Source organism: Oncorhynchus kisutch, linkage group LG3, assembly GCF_002021735.2.
Source record: "Oncorhynchus kisutch isolate 150728-3 linkage group LG3, Okis_V2, whole genome shotgun sequence".
Classification (NCBI taxonomy): domain Eukaryota; kingdom Metazoa; phylum Chordata; class Actinopteri; order Salmoniformes; family Salmonidae; genus Oncorhynchus; species Oncorhynchus kisutch.
The window spans coordinates 51,571,778-51,599,506 of record NC_034176.2 but is presented as its reverse complement, the minus strand read 5'-3'; the positions used below and the strand labels follow the sequence as shown (position 1 = coordinate 51,599,506).

At 39.8% G+C, this 27,729-nt stretch overlaps 1 protein-coding gene across 3 annotated transcripts in view; it reads left to right on the top strand.

Annotated features, from left to right (window-relative positions):
- Window positions 1-540: 540 nt before the first annotated feature.
- lrp4 (low density lipoprotein receptor-related protein 4) overlaps window positions 541-27,729 on the top strand; it is a 208,803-nt gene continuing 181,614 nt past the window's right edge. For 2 of the 3 annotated variants that reach the window (XM_031808007.1, XM_031808017.1), the window contains exon 1: window positions 559-830. In XM_031808007.1, coding sequence (XP_031663867.1) covers window positions 776-830 — 55 coding nt within the window. In that variant the 5' untranslated portion in view covers window positions 559-775. Of the gene's footprint in view, window positions 831-27,729 lie in introns of all 3 variants that reach the window. The other variant, XM_031808011.1, reaches the window with a different exon arrangement.

The window sequence follows — 27,729 nt, the reverse complement described above, 5'->3', positions numbered from 1 at the left end:
ACGTTGTATATGACTTCCAAACTTCCTAGAGCATACCGGTTCCTGACCATTTTGGGATTGCAATCCTTTTGGCAACATCGAAGAGGAAACTGACCAGATTTCCCATAGCCTCAAGTTTTCGTCTGCATTTTCAACCGAGAGAAACATGTGCTGCAAATGGGGCGCACAGTTAGGCTACTCATGCGTCCAGTTCCTTTCTAGGTTACTTGAAAGCACCCTTTGATTTGCTGACCGCCAACCTTTAAAAATACATTGCAACTTTAGAAATGACACACCGAGGAGAAACCAAGGGCAACGCAAACTACAAATCACTGGGTTGATTTGCAACAATATAGTGTTCGCTTAGGGAACACAGTTATATTTAGGAGGACACACACACCGAAATACTGTTGCTGAAGTGAAAGCATATCTTATATCAAAGTAAAATGAACTAGCTTGTCTGTTTCTTGTCGAAACGGTGCGTTTTCTAGCCGAACCCCCCTTGTTGCGTTTGGTACAGTCCACTGCTCCTTTTGATCACTCCAGTATCGGATCTAGAGCACAGCACAACATGTTGAAGACCGTATGTTCCAGGGCGCAGAGCGAAACTTTAACTTTGGCTCGTCGTATCAGCGGGGACTAAATACCAAAATACAGCCATGCTATGAATATAGTTATGAGTTCAGTCTTTGTTGATTTGAAGGCTCTTCTTTGATATTTCGATAATACCGAAATATTTGCAGCAAATAAGAAAGAAAAAGACTGACCGAGAGCGAGCGAGAGAAGGGAATCAAAGATGCAGGTCTCTGTGGTGCTGTGTAGCATGATAACTTTCTTTCTTCGCAGTCAAGGTAAGTTGCATTTTAACATGTCATCTCGTAAAAAACGTCACCGTATCTTGGAGCCACTGTTTAATATCCGTCTGCGGGAGGATGATTCGAAGAGTGAATGTTATGATATCCAAACAACCGTGTCGTTGTTTGTTTTCTTTCAGCCCTCAATTCTAGTCCATTGCTTTGAAATACGCATGAGTTTCATAACAACAAAAGTTAATGTTTTGCATAAATTTAGACAGAATAATTGTGGGGATAACTTTTTTTATGTGACATGATGCAGCCCTATCAAAATACAATCGGAATAATGGATCTCATTGCACAAAGACTGATGGGTCCGTCAATCAGGCGTCACATTAGCCTTCTAGCCTGACAATGCGAAGCCTAAGGCAAATACGTACATTTTAGGCCATTGGTGGAATAGTGATTTTTGCTTGCATTGTTTTTGAATGACCAAAAAATAGCCTATTATAGGCTATTGCAGACTTTTTTTTCTGCATCACTCGCATTGTTTACAGTCTGTCAATGTTTTTGTTGTCGGTTTACACATTGCCGCTAGCCTATGCTTGAGCGAAGATTAAATCCTTGGCACGGACCTACTCATCCTCGGCACAGGTTTAATTTAACGAGAGTATGCACGTCTTCAATTTGCCTTCAATTCCAGACAGCCGCTATTTAAAACAGCAGAAGCGTATACGTTTTACACGTTCAATCAGCCGCATACCGATCATATGACTGTGGATGTCTGAATGATGGACATGTTTAGAATGTATCATATTTAACCATCTACAGAACATCATGTATTTATATTTATTAGGATCCCCATTATCCACTGCCAAGGCGGCAGCTACTCTTCCTGGGGTCCAAACAGGATTAAAACAAGTAGGCCTACATCACGACGAAACATAACAGCCTACATCCTAAAAAAAATCATAATGCAAGACATTTATTACATTATTACACTATTATTACAAATGTACAATACTACAATACACCAATATTACAATGTGTGTGTGTCACAGCCCACGTTGTGCCATGAGGTGTTGTTTTATCTTTTTTTTGTTAAAATCTGATTTTACTGCTTGCTTGAGTTACTTGATGTGGAAGAGTTCCATGTTGTCATGGCTCTATGTAGTTCTGTGTGTTTCCCAGAGTCTGTTATGGACTTGGTGACTGTGAAGAGACCATGTCTTGTGGGTCATGTATGGATGTCTTAACTGTGTGTTAAGTGTTCAACATGTCAATACCACTCACAAAGTCAAGCAGTGATGCAGTCAATCTCTCCTCTACTTTGAGCCAGGAGAGATTTACATGCATGTCATTGATGTTAGCTCTTCGTGTTCATTTAAGGGGCAGCCATGCTGCTCTGTTCTGGGACAACTGTTGTTTGCCTTTCTTTGTGGCAGTATGACTGGGCAGTAGTCCAGGTCTGATAAAACTAGGGCCTGTAGGACTTTTTGTTGTTGATTGTGATGTCAAGAAAGCAGAGCAGTGCTTTATCACTGCCAGACCTCCCCCATCTTAGCTACCTTTTCATCAATATGTTTTGACCATGTCAGTTTAAAATACAAGGTTACACCAAGCAGTTTAGTATCAACTTGCTCAATTGCCACATTATTCATTACAATATTTAGTTGAGGTTTCGGGTAGAGCTGTCCCCGACTACAAAAAATCTTTGTAGACTGCGAGTCGTCTTTTCTTTCAACCAACTGATTGGTCGAAATGTTCAAAGCTGTATTTTAACATATAGCCACACCCTATGTGGAAATAGGCTGCACCAGGGGGAGTGCCAGTTTGTCTTACCATTTCTACTGATTTGCGGTTTAATTATTATTTTCTTTGCACATTTTCATGGATCATTTTAATTTATAATAGTCTTTCTCAAAAATCATTATCATGTGGTTAATCTAAACTCTATCTAAATCTACATGAAAATGATACAAAAATATTGCCATTGCCAGCTATGTAAAAATTGCAGCCTGCAGGTTGAACATATCTTGATAAGAATACATATCCGATAAATCACATTGGCTATGCATGGCCTGTCTGCAACAAACTTGAAACATTGTATAAACTATCAACTGTGTCCGGTCCGACCACGCTAGCAAACTTGCCACGTTGTATGAAATGTTCTGGGCCCTCAGAGTTGTCCCACGCCAGTGAGCTCGAGACAGACAAAGCTGAAGGTTATTTTGCAAGGGATAAGAAGTAATCGGGTATTTTATGACGTTTCCATCGGATCAGAGTATTACATTTTTCCCTTTCATGACGAGTGGCTATCGAAAGGGAAAGAGTTGAACATATTTTTAAAACACATTGAGGAACTATCGTCCTTCTCAATGGATTCTAAGAACAAACTTTGTTTTACTTGCTGTTTTGAGGTTAAAAAAAAAAAAAATTTTAGAAGGTCCATAACTCATTAGTTGTGGTGAGTTAAGAAAATTTGAAATACTATCAGACATCCCCAAATGGGCACATTTATAGGCCTACATTTGCACGCAGGCCAGATAGCCTAGGCCTACTTCTATATGCGGAATCAAGTGCACATCCTTACTCAACATTGACAGGAGCGCTCCAAACAAAAAGCAATGAATAAATTGACAACTCGTAAATGGAATGAAATAAAGCAAAACTTGTTTCTCACAAGTGTAGCATAGGTTGTGAGCTCTGCAAACAATGTTTCCACTCAAATAATGACAACGGTAAATGACTAATAATGTATTGAATGCATTAACAGGAATTACCATAACCAAACAAACATTGTAGATTACAAATTATGGTAATTAATGGTAAGTGTAGGCTACTACTGGTGATACAGTATATGGAATGGGAAATTGATAGACAGTAACAATCTAACAATTCACACAATGAAGTTATGAAACAATGAATGTAAACAAAATGGCGCATTCTGTAGAGAGAAGTGCCTTGTGCATCTTGGCCACACTCCCCTTCTTCTTGAACCATAGCATCCCCACGGCCTCCACAATGGATTAGTCCACTGAGACAGGTGCAAATCAGATGGGGGTCAGCCCTAGGTTTAGGGTTTAACTAATGTTTATCCCAGATACAATTATTTTAGTTTTGGATATACACTACATCACCATGTGCACACCTGCTTCTCATTCCAAAATCATGGAAATTAATATAGAGTTGGTCCCCCTTTTGCTACTACAACATCCTGCACTCTTCTGGGAAGGCTTTCCACGAGATGTTGGAACATTGCTGGGGACTTGCTTTCATTCAGCCACAAGCATTAGAGGTCGGGCACTGATGTTGAAAAACAGACCCAGACCGTTATTCCTCCTCCACTAAATTTTACAGTTGGCACTATGCATTGGGGCAGATGGTGAAGCGTGATTCATCAATCCAGAGAACTTGTTAACTCTGATCCAGAGTCCAATGGCGTTGAGCTTTACACCACTCTAGCCCACGCTTGGCATTGCCCACAGTGATTTTAGGCTTGTGTGCTGCTCGGCAAAGGAAACCCAATTCATTAAGCTCCCGATGAACAGTTCTTGTGCTGACGTTGCTTCCAGAGGCAGTTTGGAACTCTGTAGTGAGTGTTGCAACCGAGGACAGGTGATCTTTACATGCTACGCGCTTCAGCACTCAGCGGTCCGTTCTATGAGTTTGTGTGGCATACCACTTCGCAGCTGAGCCATTGTTGCTACTAGACTTTTCCTCTTCACATTAACATCACTTACAGTTGACCAGGGCAGCTCTAGCAGGGCATAAATGTTATGAACTGACTTGTTGAAAAGGTGGCATCCTATGACATTGACATGTTGAAAGTCACTGAGCTCTTCAGTAAGGTCATTCTACTGACAATGTTTGTCTAAGGAGTATGCATGGTGGTGTGCTCGATTTTATAAACCTGTCAGCAATGGGTGAGGCTGAAATAGCCGAGTCCACTATTTTGAGGGGGTGTCCACATACCTTTGTATGTGTGTATATAGTGTATTTTGGACTAGCATTGGCTATTACTTGCCATCCATTCTAAAACTAACTGCAGCTCTTTGTTATGTGTTGCAGTGATTTCACTTGCTGTGGTAGCTGGCGTGTATAATGCTGAGTCATCACCGTACATACTGTAGACACATTGGCTTTACTCAGTGCTAGTGGTAAGTATTTATTAAAAATAGAGAAAAGTAAGGGGCCATGACGGTTACCATGAGGTATGCCAGACTCTACCTGGTTTATGTTAGAGAGGATTCCATTAAAGATAGATATGTAACTCTCGATCCACGACATAGCAGAGAATGTAAAGCCATAACACACGTTTTTCCAGCAGCAGACTATTATTGATAATGTCAAAAGCTGTACTGAAATCTTAACAAAACAGCTTCCACAATCTTTTAATTTTCAATTTCTTTCAGCAAATCATCATTCATTTGTGTTAGTGCCGTAGATGTTGAATGCCCTTCCCTATAAGAGTGCTGAAAGTCAGTTGTTAATTTGTTTACTGTGAAAAAGCATTGTCTCTGGTCAAACACAATTTTTTGTTTTGTTTAGCAGGCTGCTTGGTCGGTAGCAGGCTGCTTGGTCGGCTGTTTAAACCAGTAAAGGTTGCTTTGCTTTTCTTTGGTAACGGAATCACTTTTGCTTTCGGGCATTTCCATCAAGAAGGAACTTGAGCACCAACATATGAAATTCATGTCTCTCGTTCACATTCACTTGTAAATGTCAACTCACCCAAAATTCTATTTGGTAACCTATATATATATATATGCCTATATATGTATAACTTTTTGAGCTGGATTGTCTGTCTTTGCAATTTGTTTATTTTAGTTTCGCTCATTAGCATATATATTTAGCTAGCAGCCTCTATGGAAATTTGCTATTAATTGTGCTAATTTTGTAGGCATTCTGGTAAACTCCCAATCCCAGATTGACGATATGAAAATCTAAATACCACCCAGCCCCAATTCTGTTACCAAATTAGTAATGTAATTACAAAAAAAGTATTACTGCAACTGAATTAGCAACACTGTGAAGTCATAATAGTCACAAACCACAGTTGGGTCACCTGCTTCTACTGGCATACTGTTTTTTAAATATTTTTTTATTTTACTAGGCAAGTCAGTTAAGAACAAATTCTTATTTTCAATGATGGCCTAGGAACAGTTTGTTAACTGCCTTGTTCAGGGGCAGAACAACAGATTTTTACCTTGTCAGCTCGGGATTTGATCTTGCAACCTTTCATTTACTAGTCCAACAGTCTAACCACTAGGCTACCTGCTGCTCATAAGTGTGGTTAAACCAAGAGTGTTACAAGTTATTTTGGGCCGCCCATCAATTTCTCTCTGCTCCTCTCTCAAGTTAATGGAGCTCTAGCTCTTACTGACAGCTACCCATGAGCCCCCTCTCTTTCTATTTACTGTAACCAGCATCCTCACCCACTGAGCACCGATCGACATCGGACGTCCATGGAAGTAGTTGAAATTTGGTCAGTCCACCCTAGCTTTGATGTTAAAGGTACGATGTAGCCGTTTGTGTCAATATCACATTTATGTGTAACAATTCATTATCTTACTGTGATTGTTTTAAATTAAAATGGTCAAAAAGAAACAAAAATAGCTTCTTAGCAAAGATCCATTTCTCAAGCAATAATTTTGCCTAGGACTGTCTGGGACTGGTCTGAGTGAGGGGCCTAATGGGAGGGATAGGGGAACCTGAAAACTAGCTGTTATTGGCAGAGCGGTTTAGCTATTTATTATTGGCCTATTTACTTACACCGCCTGGTTATTGTCTCCAGGCATGCCAAACTTCATCCCACAAAAAAGTATTTTCAAACAGCTCTTTCACAAAAAGGGCATTATCATAATTTTTCACAATTTCACAGTATTATTCTAATTATATAGCTTGGAAATGTATATAAAACACAGGAAAATTACATTTTTAACATCCACAGACAGACCGTACTGGACCAAATCTGAACCTATCATAGACATATAGTACCAGTCAAGTTTGGACACACCTACTCATTCAAGGGTTTGTCTTCATTTTTACTCAAAACTATGAAGTAACACACGTAGTAGTAACCAAAAACGTGTATTTTAGATTCTTCAAAGTAGGCACCCTTTTGCCTTGGTGTCAGCTTTGCACACTCTTGGCATTATCAAATATTATTGGTCACATACATATGGTTAGAAAATGTTTTTGCGAGTGTAGTGAAATGCTTGTGCTTCTAGTTCTGACAATGCAGCAATACCTAGTAAGTAATATCTAACAATTCCACAACAAATACCTAATATACACAAATCTAAGTAAAGGAATGGGACAAGAATATATAAATATATGGATGCGCAATGTCACAGCGGCATAGGCTAAGATGCAATAGATGCAAAAGATGCCATCCTCCAGGATTCTGCAATAAATAAATAACTTTTTTTTTTTTTAAATGGTGATTTTGCGGCAGCTTTTCTGAAATTCTGCGATACATTTTGTGATGTTTCTTTCCCATTTTAATTTCATATAAACCAATAAAAAGTATTGTGCTCAGTTTTAGGATGATTTTAAGCAGAATACATAATACAAAAACAATTAGAAGCATTTAAAGTGCTACATTCTGTTTATTTGCCTGAACAAGCAGCTATTTTTCTGAACAAAAAAGGGGTGGAAGCTAGCTTAAAGTTCCATCATAAAAAAATGCATGCCCCCTTAATCTGTAGGTACTAAAACATATTAAACTAAGACAAAAGAAACACCTGGGGTCCAATCTGCAATTAAGACATGTTATATCTCAAGTTAATCTTCCATGAAAACAATTGGAGAAAAAGTTATCTTTTGGGCTGTTTCTTTTTTTGAACAAACACAGCACTTTTTCTGAACATAACGAGAGGTGGGGGGTGACCAAGGGCCTAGCTCATCTAGGCCTATATCTCAATGTAATCATCCATTTCATCCTCCCTATCCTCCTCCATATCAATTGCTCCACTGCAGAGTCATTGGTTGTGGTACATTAAGTTTTAAAGAGTTTAAAACAGCAAAGCTGACCAATTGCACTCAGTGCTTTGAGCAGCGCTCTCCGTAGACAGACTGAGGAGAGCAGAGTGCCGGCCACCCTACTAAAGCCAAGGTTAGCAGATTAAAAGTTTGAGTGGAATGCTACTCGCCTTGATTCTTTCAGCGCTTGCCACAGTCTTCCCTGATACCTCTTCAGTCATGGTGATCTGCTGTGGGTACTGTTCTGACATTCTCATATGCTTTGCTGTTTCGAAGTGACTGATTGTCGACTTTCTCTTGTGTTCCAGCACAACGTTGCACAGAGTGCAAAACAATTTCCCCCCACTTTCATGTAAAACATTTGGAAATTGTTTTGCACGTTTAGCTATGATTTTTGTTGGCAAATTATTTCTGTTATCAGCCATCAACAATCAGCCATCATCTTCGCACGTGAATACGCTGACAGGCCAGGGGGAAAAAACTTTTGACGTGTGATTGGATTGTGCCATTTTCCACAGTATCAGTGCAGTAATTGGTCAACATTATGAACCTGCTTTTGATTGGACCCTTTTATGCACTAAAAGTGCGGGGATTGGTCAAAATTGCGAGCTCTCGCATAACATGCGCTGATTGGTTGATTATGCATTGAATTATGAGATCGTGGAATCCTGGAGGGACTGCATAGATAGGATAGAATACAGTATATACATGAGATGAGTAATGCAAGATATGTAAACATTATTGAAGTGACTAGTGTTCCATTTATTAAAGTGGCCAATGATTTCAAGTCTGTATGTAGGCAGCCTCTCTGTGCTAGTGATGTCTGTTGGCCTTGGGATGGAAGCTGTTGATGCACCTGTACTGACCTTGTCTTCTGGTAGCAGGTTGAACAGGCAGGTTGTTGTCCTTGATGATATTTTTGTCCTTCCTGTGACATCGGGTGCTGTAGATGTCCTGGAGGGCAGGTAGTTTGCCCCCAGTGATGTGTTAGGTTCCAAAGGACTAGAATTGAGTCGGCCCTCTCTGTCGGCGTCATTTTCATGCTCAATCAGCTTAATCTGGAATGCTTTTCCAACTGTCTTGAAGGAGTTCCCACACATACATTGAGCTGCAAAATCTCGACCCCTACAAATAAGCCGGGCTAGACAATCTGGACCCTTTCTTTCTAAAATTATCTGCTGAAATTGTTGCAACTCCTATTACTAGCCTGTTCAACCTCTCTTTCGTGTCGTCTGAGATTCCCAAAGATAGGAAAGCAGCTGCGGTCATCCCCCTCTTCAAAGGGGGGGACACTCTTGACCCAAACTGCTACAGAGCTATATCTATCCTACCCTGCCTTTCTAAGGTCTTCGAAAGCCAAGTCAACAAACGGATTACCGACCATTTCGAATCCCACTGCACCTTCTCCGCTATGCAATCTGGTTTCAGAGCTGGTCATGGGTGCACTTCAGCCACGCTCAAGGTCCTAAACGACATCAAAACCGCCATCAATAAGAAACAATACTGTGCAGCTGTATTCATTGGCCTGGCCAAGGCTTTCGACTCTGTCAATCACCACATTCTCATCGGCAGACTCGAGACTCGTGCCACAGGGTTCAATTCTTGGGCCGACTCTCTTCTCTGTATACATTAATGATGTTGCTCTTGCTACTGGTGAGTCTCTGATCCACCTCTACGCAGACGACACCATTCTGTATACTTCTGGCTAGTCTATGGACACTGTGCCCACACGTACCTCTAGGGGTACCATCCCTCCTGCTCAACTGACACAGTGGCGCACAGAAGGCAAAAATATTCTTAGAAATATGTAACCTCCACACATTAACAAGTCCAATAGCTCAAATGAAAGATAAACACCTTGTCCATCTAGCCAGCAAGTCAGATTTCTAAAATGTTTTACGGCGAAAACATAGCACATATTTATGTCAAACCACCACCAAAAGATAGGCTAATTTACATAGCCATATTTGTAGAACAATAGATGCAATCACAAAAGCAGGATTAAAAGAAAAATAATTCACTAACCTTTTGAAAATCTTCATCAGATGACAGGAATAGGACATGTTATACAGTACATTTATGTTTTTTTCAATAATATGCAATTTATATCCATAAATCACTGTTTACATTGAACGTCATGTTCAAAAAATGCTACTAGAATGTCCGGAGAAATTATGATAACTCTGCCAGATAACAGAAATACACATCATAAACGTTGACTAAATATACATGTTCTACATATAGTTAGAAAGATACACTTCTTCTTAATAAAACAGCTGTGTTACATTTATTTTTAACGTTACAGAATTCGTTCACTTGTCAATAATATGAGACGGCGCTCATAGATTAGCAATATGGCTCCGCTATTTCGGAGTCCACAGAAACACATAATAACCACATAAATATTCCCTTACCTTTGCCGTTGTTCGATCAGAAGTCGTGGAAGAAGTCATACTTACCAAAACCAGCATTTGCCTTTCAAATGTGTGTCTTTGGGTTATCAAACGCGACTAATTTCGGCTGAAATGCACCCACAATTCTATGGGTTGCGCATCAAAACTTCAAAATTACATATTATATGTCGACTAAACTGGTCAAACTAAGTTCAGAATCGAGCTAAAACATGTTATAAACATACATAAAAATCCTTAGCCCGAAAGGACAAGCCTATATCGTTTGGTGGATCTTGGAACAAAGAGAGCCAAACACCGAGGCGCGCACGTATTATTGCGTGACCCGAGGGTTTCTTCCCGCCAAAGGGTGAGGGAGCGCGCGATCTTCACAATGAAGCGCCCCATTGAAAGAGGACATCGCGCTGAAGAGATATGAACTGTTCCCAGATCTGTAGCTGGTTGGGAAGGGTGGGGGCGATGACATCAAAGTTGGGCCAACTTTTCTGCTGACAGAAAGAGTTTGGAAGAATGGCTGCCCTGTGAGTTCTGCTTTACATAGAGACATAATTTGAACGGTTTTAGAAGCTTTAGAGTGTTTTCTATTCAATAATATTTATTATATGCAATTTTTGACAGATTTCTTGTCAGTTTACTATGGGCACGCATTCCTCCAAAGGGGGCAGTATTCTGCCCTAGCCTTAACAGGTTTTAACAACCCTCCAGACGAGCCACAATGCCATACAACTCTCCAATGCCATACAACTCTCCTTCCGTGGCCTCCAACTGCTCTTAAATACAACTACAAATATATGCATGCTCTTCAACCAATCGCTGCCTACACCTGCCCACCCGTCCAATATCACTACTCTGGACGGTTCTGACTTAGAATATGTGGACAACTACAAATACCTAGGTGTCTCGTTAGACTGTAAACTCTCCTTCCAGACGCACATTAAGTATCTCCAATCCAAAATTAAATCTAGAATCGGCTTCCTATTTCACAACAAAGCATCCTTCACTCATGCTGCCAAACATACCCTCGTAAAACTTACCATCCTACTGATCCTCGACTTCGGCGATGTCATTTGCAAAATAGCCTTCAATACCCTACTCAATAAATTGGATCCAGTCTATCACACTGCCATCTGTTTTGCCACCAAAGCCCATATACTACCCACCACTGCGACCTGTATGCTCTCGTTGGTTGGCCCTCGCTTCATACTCGTCACCAAACCCACTGGCTCCAGTGAAACACTTATCTCCCTCACTAGCTTTAAGCACCAGCTGTCAGAGCAGCTCACAGATTACTGCACCTGTACATAGCCCATCTATAATTTAACCCAAACAACTACCTCTTCCGCTACTGTATTTGTTTATTTATTTTGCTCCATTGCACCCCATTATTTCTTTCTCTACTTTGCACGTTCTTCCACTGCAAATCTACCATTCCAGTGTTTTACTTGCTATATTGTATTTACTTCGCCACCATTACTTCGCCACGGTTGCATTAAGGAGAAGTGTATCTGTAATTCTGTGCATAATACTTGTATTTTCATCAACATTTTATGAGCATTTCTGTAAATTGATGTGGCTCTCTGCAAAATCACTGGATGTTTTGGAACTACTGAATGTAACGCGCCAATGTAAACTCAGATTTTTGGATATAAATATGAACTTTACCGAACAAAACATACATGTATTGTCTAACATGAAGTCCTTTGAGTGTCATCTGATGAAGATCATCAAAGGTTAGTGATTAATTTGATCTATATTTCTGCTTTTTGTGACTCCTCTCTTTGATTGGAAAATGGCTGAATGCTTTCTGTGACTAGTTGCTGACCTAACATAATGAATGATACGTTGTGCTTTCGCCGAAAAGCGTTTTTGAAATCGGACACTGTGGTTGGGTTAACGAGAAGTTTATCTTTAAAATGGTGTAAAATACTTCTATGTTTGAGGAATTTTAATTATGGTACTTCTGTTGTTTTGAATTTGGCACCCTGCAGTTTCACTGGCTTGCGTCACTGGCTAGCGTCCCACGTACCCTAGAGAGGTTAAATAAAGGTGAAATAAAAAAATTATTACAAAATATGCTGAGCATTTGTTTGCTGCTTTTCCTTCGCTCAACTCATCCCAAACCATCTCAATTAGTTTGAGGTTGGGTGATGGTGGAGGCCAGGTCATCTGATGCAGCACTCAATCTCTCTCCTTGGTCAATTAGCCCTTACACAGCATGGAGGTGTGTTTTGGGTCAATGTCCTTTTGAGAAAGAAATGATAGATCCGCTAAGCGCAAACCAGATGGGATGGCGTATCGCTGCAGAGCGCTGTGGTAGCCATGCTGGTTAAGTGTACCTGTGGCGGTCCTCATGAGACCCAGTTTCATCATAGCACTTGATATTTCTTGAAATTGTATGCATTGACTGACCTTCATGTCTTAAAGTAATGGACTGTCATTTCTCTTTGCTTATTTGAGCTGTTCTTGCCATAATATGGACTTGGTCTTTTACCAAATAGGGCTAGCTTCTGTATACCACCCCTACCTTGTCACAACACAACTGATTGGCTCAAAGACATTAAGAAATTCCACAAATGAACTTTTAACAAAGCACGCCTGTTAATTGAAATGGATTCCAGGTGACTACCTCATGAAGCTGGTTAAGAGAATGCCAATGCCAAGAGTGTGCAAAGCTGTCATCAAGGCAAAGGGTGGCTACTTTGAAGAATCTAAAATATTAAAATACGTTTTGATTTGTTTAACTCGTTTTTGGTTACTACATGATTCCATATGTGTTATTTCATAGTTTTGATGTCTTCACTATTATTATACAATGTAGAAAATAGTATAAATAAAGAAACCCTTGAATGATTAGGTGTGTCCAATCTTTTGACTGGTACTGTATGTTTCACACGTTAGTACATGATAGGACAATTGAGTGAGTAGAGCACATTGGATTGTACATTACAGTAGATTGTACTGTACTATACTCTACTGAACCCTACTTTACTATTCTGCACTGTACTCTACACCACTCTGTTGTGCTGTATTGTACTGGGGCAAAAAAAACAATGCGAGGGCAAAAACTACTGTGCTCTGGTCTGCTGCGCTGTGATTTCCAAACTTGTCCAAACTTGTAAAACATGAGGAGAATGACATTCATATCCATAATTATGCATTTCTGTGTAGTACAGATCAGGGACCCATCATGTAATTCAGTTATCAAGTGTAAACCCACTTCACTTACTTTAGTTAAATAACCAAAATATATTTTTTCATACTCAAGGTACCATGTCATAGCTGACACCCCATTGTTTCTGCAGACATCTTTGAATCTTAATTCTGAGCACTCGTATTTTCCATCTCTTTAATCAAAGCCTACAGCAGTGTTTCCCAAACTCTGTCCTCTGGACCCCAAGGGGTGCACATTTTTGTTTTTTTCCCGCAGCACAACATAGCTGATTCAAATAATCAACTAATGATCAAGTTTTGATCCTTTGTTAAAAAAAACTTACCTTTCATAATTTGGTCGGTAACACATGAATGTGAAGTTTCAGAGTTTGTTCGCATGTCATGCATAAATTTGCTAATCTTGCCAATGGAAAAAAGTAATTAAAGTAGTTGGCAATATCAGAGGGTTTTGTGATGAATGAGCCATCAGCCTCAATGGCTGGAGCTTAGTTAGCTTTTTTTTAACCAAATTTCATTTAAGGTGCTCAAGTTTTACTATCATTCTTCATATAATTTTCATAGTACAGTTTCTTTTTTTTTGTTCCCTTTAGTCACATGATTTCTCAATATACCAATCGGCTGTCCAGCCAGACTTATTTGCCATTCCTTTGCCTCGCCCCTTTCAACCATACCATTTTTAAATACTTCATAAATCTACAGAGATTTAGCAGTTTTTTGAGTAATTTTCTTAATGGGTGCATACTCATTAGTACCTGGAAGAAGCATCAAGTGTGGCGTCTGGTTGCTCTTCATTATACACAACAGACCAGTAAATATCTTTCAACCTTCATTCACTACAGAACCTCTTGTATGATATCTTATACACTATTTTAGGCCCAGCCTTTGGAACTGTTTTTCCAAGATATGGCTACTATATTATGATCACTACATCCAATGGGCGTGTATACTGCTTCAGAGGAGTTTTCTGAAGCATTAGTAAAGATGTGATCAAAACATGTGGCGATCAGGTATGGTACAGTTGTAAATCATACAGCGCCTTGGGTCACGATCACAGATTTTAAAGAAACGACATATAAGCGTCTTATATCGGCTGAAGCTTAAATTTTTGTTAATATAACTGCACTGCCCAATTTACAGTAGCTATTACTGCGAAGAAATGCATGCTATTGTTTGAGGAGAGCTCCTACAACAACACTTTTTTTCAGCCTGATAGGTTTGATAAATTCACCTCTGAAGGTGAAATGTGCATGTACATATTGAAATCTTCCTCTACTTCAGCATCCAAAGGTTCCTAGATATAACATGAAGTGTCGTTTTGTTTGATAAAATACATTTTCATATCCTAAAAAGTAGAGGTTGACCGATTTAATCAGAATGGCTGATTTATTTAGGGCCGATTTCAAGTATTCACAACAATTGGTAATCAGCATTTTTGGACACGGATTATGGCCGATTTACATTGCACTCCACGAGGAGACTGCATGGCAAGTTGACAACCTGCTATGCGAGTGCAGCAAGGAGCCAAGGTAAGGTGCTAGCTAGCATTAAACTTATCTTAAACTTATTAAAACAATCAATCTTAACATAATCACAAGTTAACTACACATGGTTGATGATATTACTAGTTTATCTAGCTTGTCCTGCGTTGCATATAATCAATGCGGTGCCTGTTAATTCATGATCGAATCACAGCCTACTTCGGGTGATTTAACAAGCGCATTCGCAAAAAAAGCACTGTCGTTGCACCAATGTGTACCTAACCATAAACATCAATGCCTTTCTTAAAATCAATACACAAGTATACCTTTTTAAACCTGCATATTTAGTTAATATTGCCTGCTAACATACATTTTTATCTAGGGAAATTGTATCACTTGCGTTCTGTGCAAGCAGAGTCAGGGTATATGCAGCAGTTTGGGCTGCCTGACTTGTTGCGAACTGTGTGAAGACCATTTCTTCCTAACAAAGACCGTAATTAATTTGCCAGAATTTGACATAATTATGACATAACATTGAGGGTTGTGCAATGTAACAGCAATATTTAGACTCAGGGATGCCACCCTTTATATAAAATACGGAACGGTTCTGTATTTCACTGGAATAATAAACGTTTTGTTTTCAAAATGATAGTTTCCGGATTTGACCATATTAATTACCTAAGGGTTGTATTTCTGTGTGTTATTATATTATAATTAAGTCTATGATTTGATAGAGCAGTCTGACTGAGCGGTGGTCTGCAGCAGCAGGCTCGTAAGCATTCATTCAAACAGCACTGTCCTGCATTTGCCAGCAGCTCTTAGCTTTGCTTCAAGCATTGCTGTTTATGACTTCAAGCCTATCAAATCCTGAGATTAGGCTGGCAATACTAAAGTACCTTTTCGAACATCCAATAGTCAAAGGTATATGAAATAGAAATGGTATATAGAGAAATAGTCCTATAATATCTTCAACCTAAAACTTCTTACCTGGGAATATTGAAGACACATGTTAAAAGGAACCACCAGCTTTCATATGTTCTGAGCAAGGATTTTCAACGTTAGCTTTTTTACATGGCACATATTGCACTTACTTTCTTCTCCAACACACACCAAATTGAACATGTTTCGTTATTTATTTGAGACTAAATTGATTTTATTGATGTCTTATATTAAGTTAAAATAAGTGTTCATTCAGTATTGTTGTAATTTTCATTATTACAAATATATAATATATAAAAATAGGCTGATTTAATCGCTTTCGGCTTTATTTGGTACTCCAATAATCGGTATCGGCGTTGAAATATCATAATCGGTCGACCTCCACTAAAAGGTCCATATAGCATGCATGTCGATTTTGTATTTCCACTCACTCAATTTGCAAAGAAAGCAATCTGTGAAAATCTCTAATCTAATTTATTCCTCAGAGATCCTAGAACATAACCAGACTTCACTATATCATAAGGGGTGTAGTATATCCTATAGGACACTAAATTTGGTCAGAGAGCGACGCCTTCATGGCACACATGACGTGGGCGGTGTTCACTTGATCGACTGTGACTTTGTCAAAAAGGCACCAATCGCAGTCAAACATATCTAGTTAGATAGCCAATGAGCTGGGCTACATTTTTCATCTGTCAAAAATTATAAGAATATGGAGAGTTATGAAAAATGGGTGTTTTGCAAATGTTGAACTTATAATATGGCTACGAATACTGGAAAAGCTGAATCAAAGTCCAAGAAAACAGATTTGGTGATATTCTTGCAGAAAAATGTAATGTGAATGTAAATGTCTCCTTCACGATTTGCCTATGTCATGTAGTTTGCTCATACTTCAACTTATCCGTCTGAAACTTTGCACATACAGTGCTGCCATCTTGTGGACACCAGTGGAATTACAACCAGGTTGATGGCTAGATGTGGGACCTTTCTGTTGCATTTCAAAGATGGTGGTAGAAAAATAATAACAAAAAAAACGGGTTGTTTTTTTTCTTTGTATTTTCTTCGACCAGATCTATTGTGTTATATTCTCCAACATTCAATACACATTTCCACAAAAACAAGTATCTCCTTTCAAATGGTACCAAGAATATGCATATCCTTGCTTCAGGGTCTGAGCTACGGGCAGTTAGATTTGGGTATGTGATTTTAGGCGACACTATTTTAGGCCCAGCCTTTTGGAACTTTGGTTTTCCAAGATATGGCTACTATATTATGATCACTACATCCGATGGGTGTGGATGCAGATTTCTGCGGCATTAGTAAAGCTGTGATCCATACATGTGGCGCTCCGGTACGGCAAGCGGTACCGGAGCACCAAGTCTAGGACCAAAAGGCTTCTACCCCCAAGCCATAAGACTGCTGAACAATTAATCAAATGGTCACCGGACTATTTACATTGACCCCCCCCCCCCCCCATTTGTTTTTACATTGCTGCTACTCACTGGTTATTATCTATGCATAGTCACTATACCTACATGTACAAATTACCTCGACTAACCTGCGCTATGACTCGGTACCGGTACCCCTTGTATATAGCCTCGTTGTTATTTTATTAAGTTACTTTTTTATTTATTTTTACTTTAGTTTATTTGGTAAATATTTTCTTAACTCTTGAAATGCACTGTTGGTTAAGGGCTTGTAAGTAAGGATGTCACATTGTCTACACCTGTTTGATTTGATTATATTTTTCCTATGCCGTTTGTAAGTACCCTGGTAGGTAGCAGGCATTGGTTACAGTTTGAAGCCTTTTCTTGGGTGGGCAGCTTTGTAAGACACGGTGTGGGTGAACGGATGATCTCCACATGTGTATATTTCCCAGGAACAATCACCCACAAACACTCAAAGATTATGGCTGCCTAAATATGGTTCCCAATCAGAGACAACGATAATCACCTGCCTCTGATTGAGAACCACTTCAGGCAACCATAGACTTTACTAGATAACCCTACTAAGCCACAATCCCAATACCTACTAAAGAAAAACAAGACAAAACACACCACATAAAAAAAAACATGTCACACCCTGGCCTGACCAAATAAATAAATAAAACACAAAATACTAAGACCAGGGCGTGACAGGGTGGCTATTTGAATAATATAAAATATACTTGGATTTGTTTTACACTTTTTTGGTTACTACATGATTCCATATGTGTTATTTCATAGTTTTAATGCAATTTAGAAAATAGTAAAAATAAATTAAAAGCCTTGAATAAGTAGGTGTTCTAAAACTTTGGACCGGTAGAGTGTTTGTGATATATACATATATAAAATCACCTCCATTAGCATTCCCGTCTCTTCTGTCGACCTTATAACCATATATTGTAAATTTCAGAGCCAGTATATGAATGTAATCAGTGCAAGTTTATCAATTTCATGAACCTTGTTTCTCAGGCTACTTATGTTAATGTTGGCTATTTTTAGCCATTTTCTGGGTTGCCTTTTTGTTTCTGGGTAACAATTAAGTGCCTTGTGATTGTTAGCATTGCTAGGCTACACCCCCACCCCCTGTCAGACCACCAGTAATTGGTTTGGCCAGTGCTTTTTTTCATCATCCGAGTTTCCACGAACACCTTAGCTTACAACATGTCAGAACAGCCGCCTTGCGGGCTGGAATGTGTGAGGACCTCACCGACATGCCGGGAACTCCTTTTTAAAGAAACTCTAGGCTATGGCAGGCATCTCTCGCTCTCTGTCACTTTCTCTGTCTCTATTTCACACACACACACACACACACACACACACACACACACACACACACACACACAAACAGCTGCCTGCAGTGTATCGTTCTGCTGACATGAATCAATTCATCTGACAAAATGGCAAAAAGTGTGCCTCTACAGCTGTTGCTCATGTTGTGCTCTGATATGCGACCCAGCAGTAATTGTGACAGAATTCTAAATGTCAGCGGCAGACTGGCTCCCAAATGCCAGCCAGATAAGATTTGATATCTAGCTGAAAACAAAGGCCCCTCGGATGAGCCTGATCCTATTTATAGTGAAGTCTGCTGTCCTTAGAGTGAAGTTGTCATTGTCAACTGTGGTCTATTCCATTATCTTTGAGTAGGGAGGTTTCAGGTCATGCTTTGCTTGATTATTGACGATCATAAAACTATGAAATCTACGAGCCCCATATATTGTAACTCATTTACAGACATTGTGTCTATTGTTGACATATCCATGGCTATAAGTCGGCCTAGTGATTGAATATTATTTTCTTGTTTCTTAGCATTTAAAAATGTGTGATATCCAATTGGTAGTTAGTCTTGTCCCATGGCTGCAACTCCCATAGGTCTCGGAAGAGGCGAAGGTCGAGAGCCATGCGTCCTCTGAAACACGACCCTGCCAAGCACTGCTTCTTGACACACCAAACCCTCCCCAAACCTGGACGACGCTGGGCCAATTGTGCGCCGCCTCATGGGTCTCCTGGTCACGGCCAGCGGTGACACTGGCTGGGATCGAACCAGGGGCTGTAGTGCTGCCTCAAGCACCTTCAACCACTGCGCCATTTCTTTGTATTTCAGATTTCAGTTAATCACACCCCCCCCCGCCAGTTTAATATCGTTTGTACTATGTAAATACTTGTACTATTGTTTGTATTATGACTGCATAGTGAATCACAGTGATGTGGTGATGATTCTGATGAATCCCAAAGCTCCATCATGCTAAGCACTTTATTATGGAGAACATATTGAACTAAGTTCAATATAACCCACACTGTCCTGGGTATGTCTTCGCAAATCAAATTGTTTTGGTTACATACACATATTTAGCAGATGTTATAGCGTGTGTAGCGAAATGCCTGTCTTCCTAACAGTACACACAAATCTAAAAAGTATTAAGTAATATAGAAATATTAGAGTCCGGAGTATAAATATACAGTGCTTTCGGAAAGTATTCAGACCCCTTGACTTGTTCCAAATTTTGTTAGGTTACAGCCTTATTCTAAAATGTATGAAAACATTTTTCACCTTATCAATCTACACACAATACCCCATAATGACAAAGCAAAAACAGGTTTTTAGAATTTTTTGCAAATGATTTACAAATAAAAATGACTGAAATATTACATTTACATAAGTATTCAGACCTTTATGCAGCACTTTGTTGAATTACCTTTGCCAGTCCCATTACAGCCTCGAGTATTTTTGGCCATGACACTACAAGCTGGGCACATCTGTATTTGGGGAGTTTTTCCCATTCTTCTCTGCAGATATTCTCAAGCTCTGTCAGGTTGGATGGGGAGCCGTTGCTGTACAGCAATTTTCAGGTCTTTCCAGAGATGTTCGATCAGGTTCAATTCCGGGCTCTGGCTGGGCCACTCAAGGACATTCAGAGACTTGTCCCGAAGCCACTGTTGCGTTGTCTTGGCTGTGTGCTTAGGGTCATTGTCCTGTTGGAAGGTGAACCTTCGCCCCAGTCTGAGGTCCTGATCGCTCTGGAGCAGGTTTTCATCAAGGATCACTCTGTACTTTGCCCCGTTCATCTTTTCCTCGATCCTGACTAGTCTCCTAGTCCCTGCCACTAAAAAACATCCCCACATCATGATCCTGCCACCACCATGCTTCACCGTAGGAATGGTGCCGGGTTTCCTCAAGACATGACGATTGGCATTCAGGCCAAAGAGTTCAATCTTGGTTTCATCAAACCAGAGAATTTTGTTTCTCATGGTCTGACATGCTGACCAGACTGGATGTGTTGCGGGCAAAGCAAAACAAATGTACACATACATGTTATTCAATCATGTACCCACACTGCACGCGTGCGTCAGTGAGTGTCTGCGTGGCCAGGCGATAAAATAGAACTTGGTTCTGTTTGTGACGCTCTGCAAGTCCTGTCTCTCCCATCTCCTCATTGTTTTTTTTTGGAGCAAGATGAACTGAGGTCCAAATCAAGTCAAACGTTTTGTCACATGCGCCGTGAAATGCTTATTTACAAGCCCTTAACCTCTCTGGGATATTCAGAATGGTAGTGTCCCACTCCGCCAACAGCCAGTGAAAGTGCAGGGTGCCAAATTCAAAACAACAAAAATCTCATAATTAACATTCCTCAAGCATACAAGTATTTTACACAATTTTAAAGATAGAATTCTCGTTAATCCAGCCACAGTGTCTGATTTCAAAAAGGCTTTACAGTGAAAACAACACAAACTATTGTTAGGTCACCACCAAGTCACAGAAAAACACAGACATTTTTCCAGCCAAAGAGAGGAGTCACAAAAAGCACAATAGAGAGAGAATTAATCACTAACCTTTGATGATCTTCATCAGATGATACTCATAGGATTTCATGTTACACAAGACATGTACGTTTTGTTCAATAAAGTGCATATTTTATATCCAAAAATCAAATTTTACATTGGCATGTTATGTTCAGTAGTTCCAAAACATGCGGCGATTTTGAAAAGAGCAACATCAATTTACAGAAATACTCTATAAACATTGATAAAAGATACAACTATTATACAGGGAACTTTAGATACACTTCTCCTTAATGCAACCGCTGTGTCAGATTTCAAAAAAACTTTACGGAAAAAGCATAACATGCAATAATCTGAGTACGGCGCTCAGAGACCAAAACAGCCAAAGAGATATCCGCCATGTTGTGGAGTCAACATTAGTCAGAAATAGCATTATAAATATTCACTTACCTTTGATGATCTTCATCAGAATGCACTCCCAGGAATACCAGTTACACAATAAATGTTAGATTTTTCCGATAAAGTTAATAATTTATGTCCAAATACCTCCTTTTGTTAGGGCGTTTGGTAAACAAATCCAAACGCGCGTCCAAGTCCAGACGAAAAGTCAGACGAAAAGTCCAAAAAGTTATATTACAGTTTGTAGAAACATGTCAAACTAAGTATAGAATTAATCTTTAGGATGTTTTTCACATAAATCTTCAATAATGTTCCAACTGGAGAATTCCTTTGTCTGTAGAAAAGCCATGGAATGCAAGCTAACTTTCACATGACCGCGCTTCACGAGCTCGTGGCAATCTGCCAGACATCTGGCTCAATCCCCTCTCATTCGGCCCCACTTCACAGTAGAAGCATCAAACAAGGTTCTAAAGACTGTTGACATCTAGTGGAAGCCGTATGAGGTGCAAAATGACCCCACAGACACTGTATATCGGAATGGCAATGAGTTGAAAAACGACAAACCTCAGAGTTCCCACTTGCTGGTTGGATTTTTCTCAGGTTTTCGCCTGCCATATGAGTTCTGTTATACTCAGACATCATTCAAACAGTTTTAGAAACTTCAGAGTGTTAGCAGGCAGTTTACTCTGGGCACCTTATTCATCCAAGCTACTCAATACTGCCCCCCAGTCACCAAGAAGTTAACTAACAGTGCAGTTCAAGAAGAGTTAAGAAAATATTTACAGAATAAACGGAAGAAAAAAAATATACAAAGTAACATAAAATAACAATGAGGCTATATACAGGGGGTACCGGTACCGAGTCAGTGTGGCGCTCTGGAACAGCTTGCTGTGCGGTAGCAGAGAAAACAGTCTATGACTTTGCCTAGAGCCTCTGACAATTTTATGGGCTTTCCTCTGACACTGCCTAGTATATACAGTTGAAGTCGGAAGTTTACATACACTTAGGTTGGAGTCATTAAAACTTGTTTTTCAACCACTCCACAAATTTCTTGTGAACAAACTATAGTTTTGGCAAGCCACTTAGGACATCGACTTCGTGCGTGACACAAGTAATTTTTCCATCAATTGTTTAGAGAGATTATTTCACTTATAATTCACCGTATCACAATTCCAGTGGGTTAGAAGTTTACATACACTAAGTTGACTGTGCCTTTAAACAGCTTGAAAAATTCCTGAAAATGTTGGCATGGCTTTAGAAGCTTCTGATAGGCTAATTGACATAATTTGAGTCAATTGGAGGTGTACCTGTGGATGTATTTCAGACCTACTTTCAAACTCAGTGCCTCTTTGCTTGACATCATGGGAAAATCAAAAGAAATCAGCCAAGACCTCAGAAAAGAAGTTGTAGACCTCCACAAGTCGGGTTCATCCTTGGGAGCAATTTCCAAATGCCTGAAGGTACCACGTTCATCTGTACAAACAATAGTACGCAAGTATAAACACCATGGGACCACACAGCCATCATACCGCTCCTAGAGATGAATGTACTTGCGAAAAGTGCAACTCAATCCCAGAGCAAAAGCCAAGGAACTTGTGAAGATGCTGGAGGAAAGAGGTACAAAAGTGTCTATATTCACAGTAAAACGAGTCCTATATCGACATAACCTGAAAGGCCACTCAGCAATGAAGATGCCACTGCTCCAAAACCGCCATAAAAAAGCCAGACTACGGTTTGCAACTGCACATGGGGACAAAGATCGTACTAATTGGAGAAATGTCCTCTGGTCTGATGAAACAAAAATAGAACTGTTTGGCCATAATGACCATTGTTAGGTTTGGAGGGAAAAGGGGGAGGCTTGCAAGCCGAAGGAAGAACGGGGGTGGCTGCATCATGTTGTGGGGGTGCTTTGCTGCAGGAGGGACTGGTGCACTTCACAAAATAGATGGCTTCATGAGGGAGGAAAATGATGTGGATATGTTGAAGCAACATCTCAAGACATCAGTTAGGAAGTTAAAGATCGGTCGCAAATGGGTCTTCCAAATGGACAATGACCCCAAGCATACTTCCAAAGTTGTTGCAAAATGACTTAAGGACAACAAAGTCAAGGTATTGGAGTAGCCATCACAAAGCCCTGACTTCAATCCTATAGAAAATGTTAGGGCAGAACTGAAAAAGTGTGTGCGAGCAAGGATGCCTACAAACCTGTCTCAGTTACTCCAGCTCTGTCAGGAGGAATGGGTCAAAATTCCCCCAACTTATTGTGGGAAGAAAGCTTGCAGAAAGCTACCCAAAACGTTTGACCTAAGTCAAACAATTTAAAGGCAAAACTACCAAATAGTAATTGAGTGTATGTAAACTTCAGACCCAGTGGGAATGTGATGAAAGAAAAAAAAGCTGAAATAAATAATGATCTACTATTATTCTGACATTTCACATTCTTAAAATCAAGTGTTGATCTTAACTGACCTAAGACAGGGAATTTGTACTAGGATTAAATGTCAGGAATTGTGAAAAACTGAGTTTAAATGTATTTGGCTAAGGTGTATGTAAACATCCGACTTCAACTGTTTATGAATACGTAGTGTAGAATAGTATATGTACAGAAATAGTTAAATAGGATAGGCCTAGACGAGAATACGGTATATACATATGAAGTGTGTAGGGCCGAGGTTAAATAATCCTCTTTCTGTGTATCAAGAAGTCCTCAGTCTGGATTCGTCTAATAGTATCAGGAGGCCAATTGATATGAAAATATATTTATCGATTAAGCAATTTTTTCTGCCATGTTTTAGTTAGTGATTTGACGATGGAAGGGGAGGAAGAGTGAATGTGATGGGGGAGAGGACTGTACATGTTCAGAGGGAGGAAAGGGGGGAGATTGCAAGAGAAGACTGAAGAGAGGAGATGGCAGGAAAGGAATAAGCAAGCGGTTGGAAGAAATTGAGTGAGAGGAGAGCAGTTAAAGAAATGTTAGGCTGCCTGACTGGTTCTGATCAGTCCTCTGGGGTTTGGGGCAGCTGGACCTTTTTATTATGTCTGCTCCCTTCAACCCCAGTGTCCCATGTGCGTGTGTCTGATTACTCCCTGGCCTGTAACATATGACAACACCACAACTCAAAGTCATGCAAAGTCTTTGATAACACCCTTGGTAGAATTTCTGGTGTACTGGGTTTGAAAATAGCAGTTAACCCGAAACGGCGTCAGTATGCATGCGAGAGTAGAGAGCGTCAATACACATACACTTCGTAGCGTATGCCAACTTAATTGTCATGAAAATCCATAATAAGAAGTTGTATTTGTTATGTTCGCTGTGCAGCCCTTGTGAACTACTGCTCCTTTTGACTCACCTGGTATGTCCTTTTGGAGCCACCGTACTTCCTGTTTCCTGTTATGTTGGCTCACGAACGTGAGGAGAGTTGTAGTTAATACACCTAGCTGTATATAAACAATTTAGCTAGTCTTTCTACATAACAGTATTTTCTCTTGAACGGAGTTCCCCAGCTGTAGGACATGAAATCAACAAAGGTAAGTATAAAGTTAGTGTTCTCAAATATATATTATTGGCACTGGCAGCTAAACATATCAACACTGAACAGACACTTAACTTTACATTTCACAATTCCAGACATAACAATGCACAAACAGTTTATTTTCTGGCAATTTATACTTTCACTTGATCAGCTTTTCCTTGCATAAACGCGAGAAAAAAATTGCTTTGTAATTTGAAGCGCTTGATGGCCTTGACACTTGGGTGCATCTGTTTTCTCTCATTCACCTCCGTGCATTCTAATTCTAGCATGTACACGCTCATTCATATGAGCGTAAACATTACGCTTTTCCTTTGATTTAAGATTTAGGCTACATCCCATATCGGACTAGGCCCAGTTTCCCAAATGCATCTTAAGGCTAAGTTCATTGTTCACAATGAGGATGACTCCAACAACAAAGTTGCCAATGTCTTTGCAATTGTGACAATCAAGCGAAGAATGAAAAGATGACTACATTTAAATATATAAATAGCCTACCTACAGTATAGGCCTATATATTGAAATAAATTTCATGATCATTCAATTGAGTTTTATTTGGCTACTGCCTCAATATATTTCATGATGTGTAGCCTAACATGCGCTATGATGTGCCAAATCTTGATTTAGTATATTATTAACTTCTCTATGATAGGGGGCAGCATTCAGGAATTTTAGATGAAAAGCATGCCCAAATTAAACTGCCTGCTACTCATCCCCAGAAGATAAGATATGCATAGTATTAATAGATTTGGAAAGAAAACACTCTGAAGTTTCTAAAATGGTTTGAATCATGTCTGTGACTATAACATATAACTTATTTAGCAGGCGAAACCCAGAGGACAAAGCATTCAGATCTTTTTTTTTGGAGGTCACTCTCTTTTCAATGGGTTTTCATTAGGAATCTAGATTTCTAAAGGACCTTCTTGCAGTTCCTACCGCTTTCACTGGATGTCAACAGTCTTTGTGTAATGAAGAAGTAACACTGTTCAGAACGAGGCTACAGTGAAGAGGACTCTTTTTGTTAGAGGCGAATGACCTGAAAGTTAGCTAGAGTTTGTTTTCCTCCTGTATTGAACACAGATCATCCCGTCTTCAATTTGATTGATTATTTACGTCACAAAATACATAAAGTTGTTACAAAAGTAGTTTGACAAAACATTTAAAAGTTTACAGGTAACTTTTGAGATATTTTGTAGTCACGTTGCGGAAGTTGGAACCGGTGTTTTTCTGGATCAAATGTGCCAAATAAATGGACATTTTGGATATATATCGACGGAAGCAGAGGCGTCACAAAAATCAGAAATAGCGATAAAATAAATCACTTTGAAGATCTTCCTCTGTTTGCAATCTCAAGTGTCCCAGCTACACAACCCATATGTCGTTTTCTTCAATAAAGTCCTTCTGTATATCCCAAAAAAAGTCAGTTTAGTTGGTGCGTTTGATTTAGTAATCCACCAGTTCCACTCGTTCAACATGCAGACAAAGGAATCCCAAAAGTTACCAATAAACTTCGTCGAAACAAGTCAAACAATGTTTTCTAATCAATCCTCATGTACCCTAATAGGTAAATAAACGATACAATTTAAGACGGAATGTAGTATGTTCAATACTGGAGATAAATAACGAAGTGCGCGCCCTCATCCACGCAAGCCACAAGACCACACGTCCAAATGAGAACCACAGCTACTAATAAATTTTTCAAAAAACAAGCCTGAAACCCTTTCTAAAGACTGACATCTAGTGGAAGCCGTAGGAACTGCAATCTGGGAGGAATTCCTTTGAATATCCCAGAGGCAAGCATTTGAAAGGACATTTAAAAAAATAAGGTTTTCGCCTGCCATATCAGTTCTGTTATACTCACAGACATTATTTTCAGAGTGTTTTCTATCCAATTCTACCAATTATATGCATATCCTAGCTTCTGGACCTGAGTAACAGGCAGTTTCCTTTGGGCACGTCAGTCAACCGAACTTCCGAATACTGCCCCCTAGCCTTTTAAATATATGTATTTGAAAAATACTCAATTCAAAATATTTAAATACTCATGCAGTTGAACCCAGGTCTGTTTGGTCCTAGGGGGGGGTTTGAAATGATGTATTTCGATACAAGTATTTGAAAATAGTTTTGGCTATTTGGCAGTTATTTGAAAATACCTCAAATAGAAGTAGTTGTTTTGCCACATTATTTGAACATACTCAAATACACAGAAAATAACTATTTAAATAACAAGTACTATGTATTTGCACCCAAGTCTGGTGTGTTTGTGTGTGAACACTCCCTGCTGGTCTAGCTGGTTAGGTTGGTGCAGTCCTGGGTTTAGCTTTCACTAGGGGAAAGTAGAATGGGGTATTTGATACCCCCTGTGTGCTTTCTGGAATTGCACCCCGGAGGTAGTATAGAGGTATCCTATGATTTTACGATTCAGAGAGCTACACAGCACACCCCCTTCCCTTTGCTCCCCACCTGCCCCAGGGGCCATGTTCCTTCTCCTGATTTTGAGGTTGAGGGCAAGGGGGGGGAAGATGAGTGTAAAACTACACCCCTAGACTGCTGCACATTGTGTGTATTAATGCCTCCTTCCTCCCCCTTAAACCCTCTCCCATTCCTCCACCTTCCCATAAATCACCTGGGTTCCCTGCGATGCCGTGCTCCCTCTCTGTGAGGCTGAGTCTCTTCTTCTGTGGTGTCTGGTTTCGGTACACACCGCTGCACAACACCCGCCCCCGGGTGTATTTCAATTTCTACCCCTTGCAGGGGCAGTCTAGAAGCTCTTCACATATGTC